A 12434-nucleotide genomic window follows, 5' to 3' on the forward strand; every position below is an offset into this window, starting at 1 on the left:
CTCTTTAAATGAAGCCATCCCTGACCTCTCTAGCTGCTTGTACTGTGATGTAATTCATTCCAAGTATCCTCAGTCCAACCTCATACCTAATGAGTGCGCTTTCCTTGTGTCTTGTGTCTATTTGCTCTGTCCCTTAAAGCTGAACTCCAGGGACTAACTGCAAGGGTCATCTGCCCATTTGGTCTAGGGCAGTGATGGCGATCCTTGGCAAACCAGATGTTTTGGAACTACATTTCCCATGATGCTCAACTACACTGCAGAGTGCATGAGCATCATGGGAAATGTAGTTCCAAAACATCTGAGGTGTCAAGGTTTTCCATCACTGGTCTAGGGGATGATATCATTACCTTAGTCCTCACTCCCGCAGGCTTCTTCCTCTTTGTGCGGAAGCAATCTTTGTGATTTAGGAGCACTGATCCTTATGGAGATGTGTTATAACGCAATGGGTGGTTTATGGTCCTAGTGGCTGATCACCAGCAACTGTGGAGTTTTGCTGGACCCCAGAGGAGTTTATTGAAGTTTTGAAAGGATGGGAACTCCACACCAGCTTGTATAGACCTTTTTAATGATTTTTATTTTGTAACAGCCACTGCGTTCCTGGGGCTCAGCACTCTCCTTTCATCAGAGACAGATAATGTAGGCACTTGGATTGGAAAAGCTTTTGTGCAAAAGGTCCGCCGACGGGTGGCAGCTCTCTGATCACCTTCTGTACAATGCAGGAACAGCAGTCCTGAGTTATATGTGATGATGTGGAGTGCATGCCCATACTCTGGACAGAAAAAGGAAAACATCGAAACGGGGGGGGGCAAAACAAGCATTTAACCCTTGCAGTGAAGGGATGGGGGGACCCAGTGCATGGGTAAAGGTTTTTGCCCAAAGTTCAGCTTTAACATGATTTGTTCTGAAGCTATGATGACATATGCCAACTCTAATTCGTTCTTGTTTCTAAAAAGAAAAAGTTAAAGTTGAACTAAGCCTTCCTGTCCTCTACAGCCAAGGAAGCTGCTATCCTAACCTCTGTTTGATACGCAGTTGCCATGTGCTTAGTTATGACACCATTCATTTGAAGGCTTGACAGTTCCATTGGGAGCACAAGCAACGAAGACAGTTATCATTCATGGCATGCCTTAAAGTGTTACTAAACCCACAACAGTAAAATTACTCTGTATATGCAGTAAAGCATGCTTGTTATACTCACTATGGAACCTAAGGGGTTGTTCCTCTGCATTGTGTAAAAAGGCTACTTGGTCCTGTCTTCTCTTGTCCTCCCATTCTTCCACAGTCATCAATCCATCTCCTGATCGTACAGAGCCTTGGGGGCATTCTGCACATGCTCAGTTTGTTTTTTTAATTTTTTAAATTTTTTTTTTTCGGGAGGGTGCATGTGATCAGCACAGGGCCAATTAGCACTGTCCAGACAGAGGGTCAGTGGTCATGCATCCTCATATTACAGTCAGAGGAGAATGAAAACTCCTACAAGCTTTAACCAGACACTGATAGAAGTCACACGACTGCTCTAACTGCTGATGAGAAAAGGTATTTAGCAGTTTGTATTTACTAAAATAATTTCATTTCCATGTTATGTGTTCTGTGGGGCAGTGGTTCTCAACCCTTTCCTCAGGTACCCCCAACAGGCCATGTTTGCAGGTTTTCCTTTATCTTGCGCAGGTGCTTTCAATCAATAGCTTAGTATTTTGGACAGCTATTTTGGACAGCTATTTTAGCTAAGAGAAATTCCCAAAACATGGCCTGTTGGGGGTACTTGAGGACAGGGTTGAGAACCACTGCTGTGGGGGACCAGATATAGTGAATGCAGGCTCCTCGGTTTAGTAACACTTTAACCGGTTCCCGACCAGCCGCCGCAGTTTTACTACGGCAAAATGGCATGGGTGGGCGAAACAACGTTACCTTACATCGGGCGCGCGGTTCCTAGGGGGCGGCGATGATTGGATTTGTTTCAGAACCGATCAGTTTCCAAGCCCAGGCCAATGATTTCTGGCCTGGACCTGCTGATTGGTTCTGACTAATGAAATGCTTCCCCCGCCGGTAAATGTAAACACAGGCAGGGGAAGTGATGTCATCTCCCTCTCTGGAATTCTTTTCCATTCCAGAGAGAGAAGAGAGGACATCCAAACGTGAGTTGCACCAACACTACACTAACACAGTACACGTAAGCACAAATTTCACCCCCCCGATCGCCCCCCCAGTTAACCCCTTCACTCCCTGTCACTGTGTCACCCAGTGCAGTGTTTATATATGTACTAGTGGCATTTGTGACAATAATGAGTGTTAGGGTACTTAGTAGTAGGCCCAGATAGGTCTAGGGACCCCCCTAAACCCCCCTAATAAAGGTTTAACTCCTTGATGACCCCGTCACCAGTAATCACTGTATTAGTGTCATGGGTGGTGCTGGTTAGTTAGTTATTTTTTTATAGCATCAGGGCGCCCACCGTACATCAACTAATAAAAGGTTTAACTCCCTGATCACCCGGTGGGTGATATCACTTAGATTTTAGCGTCAGATAGGGTCTGTGTCACCCCAGGCAGCATCAGATTAGTGCCAGTAGTGCTAACACCCACGCACGCACCATACACCTCCCTTAGTAGTATAGTGTCTGAACAGATCAATATCTTTGTCCCCAACAGTTTAGGGTTCCCAAAAACGCAGTGTTAGCGGGATCAGCCCAGATACCTGCTAGAACCTGCATTTAGCCTCTCTGCCCAGCCCAGCACATAACTGCAGAGTTCGCAGAGTCAGGCCTGATCCCTGCGAAAGCTAATGCCGCGTACACACGACCGTTTTTTCCGTCGGAATGAACGTGATGATGTACGACGGGACTAGGAAGTTAAAATTCAATAGCCAGTAGCCTATAGCTGCACTTGCGTCGTTTTTGGTCCGTCGGAATAGCATACAGACGAGCGGTTTTCCCAACAGGAATTGATTCCGTCGGAATGATTTGAAACATGTTCTATTTCTAGGTCCCTCAGAATTTTCTAATGAAATATCCTGATGAAGCACACACACGATCGGAATGTCCGATGGGGGGGGGGGGTGTTACTGCTCTGCCATTTCAGCACCTCAAAAAAAGAGATCTGCATTCATAAACTAAAAGCTGCGGAAATTCCAGAAAATGTACCCTAGTTTGTAGACGCTTTAACTTTTGCACAAACCAATAAATATACGCTTATTGACATTTTTTTTCAGTTAAAGCAGCGCAGTGCCAAATTGTAAAATGTGCTCTGGTCATTGAGCAGCCAAATCTTCCGGGGCTGAAGTGATTAAATGAAATGTTTTTGGGAAACCGTTAAATTGGTGGGTTTAGTTCTCCTTTCAATGAACACAATATGGTTCATGTACGAAGAGTGTGTTAATGAGGAAATTCCTTGTTAAAGCAACCAGTGTCCAAGCATCCTTTCTACAGGATGGAGTTAATCGTGACATTTTTGTTGTTATGAGCAACAAGAGATGTTCTTAGCACATTTTTCATACATAAGACGTTTGAAATGTAATAATTGCCCCATACCTCTATTCAGATCCTGGATATTTGCCAAGAGTTGTATATGGACATCCAGCAGCACCCAGTCATCCGAAGCATCGCCGCAAGTATTATCCTGGACAATAAGCCCTCTCCCGCTATTGTCATGATGATAGCAAAATCTCTCATGAAAGAAGCTGACATGGAAGTGGGAAGTTTCGTCTATTCTCTGATGAAGAAGTTCAGTAGAAGCGTCAACCCTGAGCTACATGAAGTGTAAGACAGTTCTGATCTACTGGTAACATGTAAATTACATTGACATAAATGGAGGAAAACGGTGTCTAATTGACTGTCTGTGTTGATACAAATGATATGTCCACCCCAGACACATTCCTCCCTCCTTATAACTTTAGGGGTGTGTGACCAGCGATGGCATATAGCATTGTGAAAAGGCCAGCAGTCCAAGAATTTGTTTCATGGGGAAGGAGCAGGGCTTTTTTTTTCAGCGGGAACGTGGGGGAACGTCGTTCCGGCACCTTCAGCACTGACTGTATATAATGCCAAGGGGAACTGCATTGTGCTACAATGTCTATGGATGCTGGTTGCTGGGGGAACTGTTGTTGCTAGAGGGTATATTTTTTTAAGAGGAGGGTTATTGTTGCTGGGGAGGTCTGTTGTTGCTGCTGGGTGACCTATTGTCTCTGGAAGGATCTACTTTTGCAGGGGAGGTCTATTGTTGCTGGGGAGGTCTATTGTTGCTGGTGGGGGGTCTATTGTTGAGGGAGCAGTCTATTGTTGATGGCTGCTGGAGGGTCTATTGGTGCTGTCTGTGGGGAGATCTGTTGTTGCTGCTGGGGGAGTCTATTGCTGCAGGGGGTAACTGCTGTGGGTGGCCCATTGTTGCTGGGGGATCTGTTGTTGCTAGAGGGTATTTGTTTTTTTTTTGCGAGGGGGTTTATTGTTGCTGGGGAGGTCTGTTGTTGTTGCTGGGAGACCTATTGTCTCTGGAAGGATATATTTTTTTTTTCAGAGCTATTGTTGCTGGTGGGGGATCTATTGTTTAGCTCTCAGGCGGTTCGGAACGGTTTGGAGGGCAGGAGGCACTGTTTGGCAGAAGGAAGCACCTAGTCGGGGTGCCAAGCGGTTCCGCCACAGGTTCCCTGTGACCACTTTACTCCCGGGCCAAATCTGACATTTCTTCCATATATATGTAAAAAAATCATAATTTTTTTTTTTTTTTTGCTAGAAAAGTACTTAGAACCACTAAACATTATATATCCTTTTTAAGCAGAGGCCCTAGAGAATATGGGGAAGCTTTTTTTTTTTTAAGTTATTATTTATTTAACAGATAAATAAATAAATGGAATGCAGTTTATTTTTAACAAACCTTTGTTTCCATGTTCCTAGGGCTGCTATTTGCAATATGGCTGTTGAAATGTTGAAGTCCAGATTTGAAGCCACAAGGAGCCGTTTTAGTAGTGGATTATTTTCTGATATATATTCAGGTATTGGGTCAATGTTTACATTCCTGATTACTATAAAAAAAAAAAAAACAGCTGTTTACATTATGCTTTGGACACACTAGTCCTGATCCAGCCTAACTGCAGGCATTCTAGTGTATTCCATTTCTTATTCCATCACAATTCATTTTTTAATCCCTGAAGAAGAGGGAGTTCTTCCCCATGAAACATGTTGGATGTACCTTATGCTCTTAACCAACAAATATTTTTAAATAATTTCAAGCGAAATTCACATTTATGCTGGGTGCTCTTCATCATGCAGTGTAAGTACCTAAATGTGGCCTGGTACCAGTCTCTTGTAGTCCCTGTACAGCTGGGCTGAAGTGTGAAAGGATGAAGCAGCACAAGGAGCCAATCAGCCCATGTGCTGAAAAGAAGCTGATAGGAGAAGAGAGCACAATGACGCAGAGATGAGCTCATCCCTGTGCTGCTTCTCCTTTCACTGTCCAATCACTGGCTGGGGGCATGTCTAGGATAAACTGGACTCAGAGGAAGTGCCTTGAATGATGCTGGCCAGCAGACTCAAGACTTCTAGTGGCAGAAAAATAATACTGCCAGAAAAATCTCTGAATTTTAAATTGCAGCAAAAGTTGGTGCTGTTCCTTTATCTTTCAATGGCCTCCTAATTGTATCTTTTTTTTATTTTTTGCTAGAGTTCTGTTTTAATGTAATGTAATTGGACTGGCTGCTACAGAAAACTGCCCATTGAGATTTTCCCTATTCACACTTGTGCATTTATGGCACGGTTAAATATGTGTGAACCAACACTCACTATAGTGCTTTATAGTAGATTACATGCAAGTTTTTACTGCATTACTGTTAATATTTTAGGGCCTCAAAGCACATGTTGATACAGTAAGATTTACGCAGGTTGCATTTGTCAATACACAAATATATGACCAGGTCAATTGACTTTAATGACAGTCTTATGTATGCTGCTGTCCCCCTGCCGTAGCCGACTGCATTATATCGCTAGGAACCGCTTAGCAGTGATTGCAGTCTTAAAGAGACTCTATACGGTGCAGGCAGCCTCCAAAACTCTGTACTTATGGCTGAATCCCATGCCATTCTGGCCTAAGCCTCCCTGATAATGGCAAAATGCCTTCCCCTTCCTGCCTATTCCACATTTCTATTGGCAAGTACAGCAAATCAGCATGGTTATGGGCCAATAGGAATGTGTGGGAGGCAGGGGGTGGCAGCAGACATTGACACTATCTGGAATTGTTGAAACTTTGGCTCCAAGCATATGTCTGTGATGATGTCTCCTCCACTCCTGAAGCTTCCTGGGATTTGCACATCACCTATTCCAAGGGGCATCATATTCAACACAGCGGACAGAGGTAGGCGGACCCAGTGGTGCATTATCAGGGGGTCGACTGCCTGAACCAGGAAGAGATAGCTAGCGTCTGATTAAGTCAAAAAGTAAGATGGTGTTGTGGGACCCAGTGAGCGGGAGCGGTTTGATGGATCACACCAGAACAACGCTGGATTCACTGGGCATGAAAGTTTGCTTTTTGGACAAGCTAGGGAGGTTAAAGTCCCTTTTTAAGTCAGAGCTGCCCCCTGAAGACTATTAAACAATATTTAAGAAGCAGCAGAGGAGGAGGAGGAAGAACAGATAAAATGAAGCAGTGGCAGGAAGATCCTTGCACTGCAGGTCCTCAGGAACGGCTTCCTCTACACTCTACAGCAAAGAGAATGGTGAGCAAAACAGTAGTGACATCACTAAGTCTCACTCCAAATCTCCTGAAACTATAAGTCTGCAGTCCCTTAGATCTCACACTACAGTTATGGGGCCTAGGCACAGAAAGTGCACTGCTGTTTTTTAGGGAGAATTCAGGGCAAAACGATCGATTTTTCAGTGTGTTGCTTAGGCACAATTACCAACTTCAGATGTTCCCTATATAGTAACACATATTCACATTTTGAGTTCAGATCCACTTATTTACTTCATACTAAAGGTCCCCAAGCCTTCTGTGAACTTGACTTGGCTTGGTCAATATTGGAATCCTAGGTAGCATATCCAATACCACTAAAACGTTTCTGATTTCTCGTAGATTCACTCAAGTCAGGATTGCAAGGCATATTTAACATCCTGCCTAAAGCTGCTGATGCTTTCCCGGTCGCTGCTATTGGTAGGCTCAAAATGCACTTCATGGGTGTTTTCACTGAACTGCTTGAGGTAAAAAAATAAATAAAAAGAAAGAAATGAAAAAGAATGTCTTTGTCCTTCTACCAAAGCATAAAAATATCATTTTTGTTATTCAATGCTTGCATTTCATTGTTACATATAGATCGGCTACCATGCTGAAGGCCTTCAGGAATTATTAATGAACAGACACTTATTCTCCTCTGGAAGCGGGCTGAACAATATAAAGAAAATTATGGATATGCTCAAAAAGGTAGGAACTTTTCAAGAACTGAGATAATGCCATGAAATGAAACCTGAGCATTAACTTATACACAGCGTGCAACAACACACCGCACATATAAATTATGTAAATCATATAAAATCTCCCACATGGAATTGTACAATAACAGGAAGCAATGAAATATACATTGTTTATCTAACACAAATGGGAAAGCTGGCTAAATTACAGCGATGTGCAAATGAAATGTAAAGGGTCAGGTCCAAATTGTGCCACAGGTTAGATGGACCTGGCGGATCATTCTGGGAAGTACCGACCACACAAAGCAATTGGCTTTTCTTCGGATCCCACTAGGTAGCAGGGTCAGTTACACTAATGACAATCTGTGTTTTTATATTCTGTTCAGTATTACTAAACACAACCTCACCATGTGCCCAAATCCTGACTCAAGGGGGTAAAATCCACACCTCCTAGGTCTTACAGGGGCCCTACAAATATGGGTTGTACTTGTTTAGAGGCTAAAAGTCTCAGTCCCTCCTTAACCCCTCTGTTTGGCCAGTGGTACACTTGGCATTGGCAAGTGTTGGGGCCCAAGAGGACAATGGAGTGCGTTATGGTAATCCCAATGGTAATAGGGGAAAAAGTCCCCACACTGAATCCCAAATTAGGGTGGCATTGTCCCATTAAGAGTAGAGTAACATAATGTTAGTAAGCAGCCTCTCCAGTGCTACACTATTTAAAAATGTATCTTTCAAAGTGGAACTTTAGTGTAAACCAAAAAATGCCAGTGGTACATCCAATGTTGGCTAGTGTTGGGGCCCAAGATGGCGTTGGAGCACCTTTAATAAAGTGTTATTGTAATCCCAATGGTATAAGGGGGCAAGAATCCCAAACTTAAACTCTAATTAAGGTGGCAAAGTCCCATTAAGAGGAGAATAACAAGATGTTGGCCAGCAACCTCTCCAGTGCTACACTATTTAAAATCTTTTCTTTTAAAGTGGAACTTTAGTGTTAAAAAAATAACGCTTTCAGAAAGCCCTTTATTGTAAAAGAGACCTTATCTGTCTTTTCCTGCAATAAACAATTCTTATTGGGACTGTCCCACACTGCAGGAGTCCTGGAATACAGTAAAAACCACGACTGAAACCCCGACAGGTGTATCTCTTGCAGACTTCACCATAAGCCTTTATTGATAAAGAATTACAAAATCTTCCTTTTCAAACATATCCTGACTGCAGCAAGGCATGTATACCAGCATGTATACCGGCAATGTGGAAATAAAAACAAACCCCTTAATAAGACACAGCGGTACTCAAGAATTAGCGAGATCCAGCAATTTTCTTCACCTTAGCTTTGAGAAATCAAAGCGAAAAATACTTTTGCATTTGGGCACCCTGGTTCCTTTCTAGGGATATCACAACCCCAACTGAACCAGAAAACCATACCCGTCCTGCCTCATGCCACTATTGACAAAGGACCTGACTGGTTGCTCAATGATTAAGGACATTGTATACTCAGACTGTAAATCTGTAGATTTTTACATATGTTGGTACCTTTAGCTTGTAATGTTATCAAAAAATTGTAAAGCCTTCTGTTTAATTCATAAATAAGGAACTAAATAAATAAATGCATCTTACCTGCCGCCGACCAATGGTTCTTATGAATGTACACTGAGCTGCACATGTGCAGCTCAATGTGCATTCTTGACATGCCTTGGTGCTGGCGTGAATAAACTCTCAGAGGAGTTTTATCATCCTGGGCCAAGATGGCTGAAGATGCTGGAAGACGACACGGAAAAGATGTCTTTGATGCAGAGGGAGTATGCGGACATTGCAGAGCTGACTTTAGTTCCATAGGGAATCTATGCATGTGTTGTGTTGTGGTGTACTAAGTTACAAATATGATGCAGGGAGGTTTTCTTGTCCATTGAGGTCCACTGGCAAATGCAATGAGCTGCCTTAATGCAAAGTAGTTTGACGCACAATAATACTGCAGTAGCGCTGCGCAGCAGAAAAGTGTAAAGGTTTTCGATCAACTACATTTTTCTTTTAATGTTGAATGTTGTTTTAATTGATTTAAATTAATTGATGTTCAAGGCTATACAATCAATCTATCTATCTATCTATCTATCTATCTATCTATCTATCTATCTATCTATCTATCTATCTATCTATCTATCTATCTATCTATCTATCTATCTATCGTATTTATTCATATGCATAGAGGTGGTTAGAGCAACCCTTTTGCAACGTTTGCAGGTGTCCTTTATTGCAGAGTTTATTATCGCTTTAAAACTGTTTTTGCCATTTATACACCCATTTACGTGCATTTAAACCCTGTTAGAATTTGATTGGTTGCTACGCCCACTTTCCTGCTAATCTTATACTATGTTGTCATACCTTTGAGTCTCATTGCTGAGAGACGGAAGTCCTAGCATAATAAAATCACATTGTTCCTTCTTTTATTGTTGTAGGCTAACACAATAAAATTATTATTATACAGAATGTATATAGCGCCTACGGTTTAGTTCAGCACTGCACAGAATATAAGTAGACAGTACAGTTACAACATAGCTTAAAACAAGAGGGTTTGGAGGACCCTGCTCATCAAAGCTTACAATCTAAAATTCTATATGACTTTTTTTTTTTTTTTTTATTGCAGTTCTAATTACTCATCATATTTGCATTTATTATTATTAGCATATTAGCACTTTGTTGCCCTGCTGCTTACTGCTCATCTGATGGCAATATCGTAAGCCTAAAAATGTTACATATCAATGCAAGAGTGCCACCCAGTGGTCGGACTCTGCCAGAATAAGAAAAAATGAATTTATACTATACTGTATGTATAGATAAAAATTAAATATAGTATTGCGCGGATAAGGTTTTATATATATATATATATATATATATATATATATATATATATATATATATATATATATATATATATATATATATACACACACACACACACCTATTGTGCATATATAGTACATAAAAAAAACATTACACATATATAGTACATACCGTATTGTACTGATAAGATTTATAAGCATTCATACAGAATATATATATATACACAGTATCTGTCAAAAAAGATAGACTAGACATCCTGTGTTTCAGGTGCTGTGAACAGACAGTCTCTGATCTGTCACTGCTATATCTCACCAATGAGTCACCGCACTCCCAAAAGTTTCTTGCTCAATTTCTTCATTTGTAGAAAGTAACTATTGAGCAATAAACATTTTTGAGTACGGTGACTGACTCATTAGTATGATATAGTGTATATATATATAAACAGTATATATATATATATATATATATATATATATATATGAGATATTACAATATTGCTAGCCCACACCCACCTAACAACTGTCCCTGAGCCACCCCCATCAAATCATTTCCTGCATCTATTACCTTTTGTACCACCACCCCCTCCCTTTAGATTAGGGGCTCAAACTGGCGGCCCTCCAGCTGTTGCAGAACTACAAGTCCCATCATGCCTCTGCCTGTGGGAGTCATGCTTGTAACTGTCAGCCTTGCAATGCCTCATGGAACTTGTATTTTTGCAACAGCTGGAGGGCTGCCAGTTTAAGACCCCTCTTTTAGAATGTAAGCTCTATGAGCAAGGCCTTCCTGTCCCTTCTGTATTGAACTGTAATTGTGCTGTCCCCCCTCTACATTGTAAAGCACTGTGTAAACTGTTGGCGTTATATAAATTGTGAATAATAATAATAATTATATATATATATATACTTATCTAAACGCTTTCACATAAATATCTAAGATAACATTAAAAAGAGTTTATTTTCCCGATACCCGTGATGTTCAAATGTAATATTGTAATACTAGATTGGTACAGTAAAGGTAAAGGGAGACTGATGTATATGTATCAGTATCAGGCAAAGAACAGTGTACAGAGACTAATAAACCTCAGCAGCCAATCCGATTTAATCTTTTATTAGCCTGGCTGGGCTCATTCACAGAAAGCTTATCTCTGATTGGTCGCTGGAAGTTACAGTCTAGCAGTACTTTCTCCTGTGCTTCCAGATAAAGTCTTGGTGTACAAGTAAAGTACACCCTGATTCACGCCGTTCTCCTTCTTCTGCACAGCTCCACGACTGGAAGCCGTTACCTTGGGATGAACCTCTGGTTTTTGCGCACTTTAAAATGTTTGGACAAGAACTTTTCTATCAAGAATTAAACAAACACTCAATAGAAAACATCCTCAAGGTGAGCAATGGAGGCTGTGAAGTGTCGCTTCTGATCCTCTGTCCTCAAAGAGAATTTATCACACACATGCATCTAACATAAAGCTACATTAAAGGTACACTCCAACATTGAAAATTCATCCTTGAAATTCAAACTTAACTTTCATTTGTAATTCTGTTGAGTGCAGAGGTTAGGCAAGGTATAAAAGTCGGGGTTTTGAGGCCCAAGGATTAAGAGGAACTGAACTGTGGAAGCTGTTCCTAAAGTAGGACAGGAAGTGGACAAAGGACTAATCAGCAATATTGTCTGTGGACTTCCTACAGATGATCGTTCCCCATTACTGACTTACCATGTCTTCATCTGCAATGTGTCTCTGGTGGCAGCCATCTTGGTTGAGGCAGGGCTTTGCTTTCTCAAATCAGAACCTCCAGCAAGGAGAACAGTAGCGATATCACCAAATCAAGCTTTGTTAAAAAAAAACCTACAGAGTGGTTATAATGGAGGAGTTACTTTTTTTTTAGTTGACCATAAATCAATTTTAAAGTGGTTGTAAACCCTCACATATACCCAGTGAAATGACTGGCCTCAGGTGATACACAAAGATGAAACAAATCTTCCTATATAAATTGTACCTGTTTATCTGCAGTCTTCTCTTACATCCTTTCAAAGTCCAGAATTCATAAAGCCTGCCTGAGCTTTCAGGTATCAGGGCAGAGAGGTGAAATTACACGCTACAGGGCTCAGTGAGGGGAGTCCTGAAAGCTGATTGGGAGGAAGGTACACGCCCCCACTTCACACAGACACAGAAACAGAGCTGAGGTTGTCAATCACAGGCTGTGTGTTGGAGCTCTT

General features: G+C 41.5%; 1 protein-coding gene across 3 annotated transcripts in view; it reads left to right on the top strand.

The window, feature by feature from the left end:
• LOC141103740 (vitellogenin-1-like) overlaps positions 1 to 12434 on the top strand; it is a 232430-nt gene that overhangs the window by 71513 nt on the left and 148483 nt on the right. For all 3 annotated transcript variants that reach the window (XM_073593683.1, XM_073593682.1, XM_073593684.1), the window contains exons 12-16: positions 3535 to 3752; positions 4884 to 4981; positions 7054 to 7178; positions 7291 to 7398; positions 11484 to 11603. In XM_073593683.1, coding sequence (XP_073449784.1) covers positions 3535 to 3752; positions 4884 to 4981; positions 7054 to 7178; positions 7291 to 7398; positions 11484 to 11603 — 669 coding nt within the window. The remainder of the gene's footprint in view (positions 1 to 3534; positions 3753 to 4883; positions 4982 to 7053; positions 7179 to 7290; positions 7399 to 11483; positions 11604 to 12434) is intronic.

This window comes from Aquarana catesbeiana, linkage group LG07, assembly GCF_042186555.1.
Source record: "Aquarana catesbeiana isolate 2022-GZ linkage group LG07, ASM4218655v1, whole genome shotgun sequence".
Classification (NCBI taxonomy): Eukaryota; Metazoa; Chordata; class Amphibia; order Anura; family Ranidae; genus Aquarana; species Aquarana catesbeiana.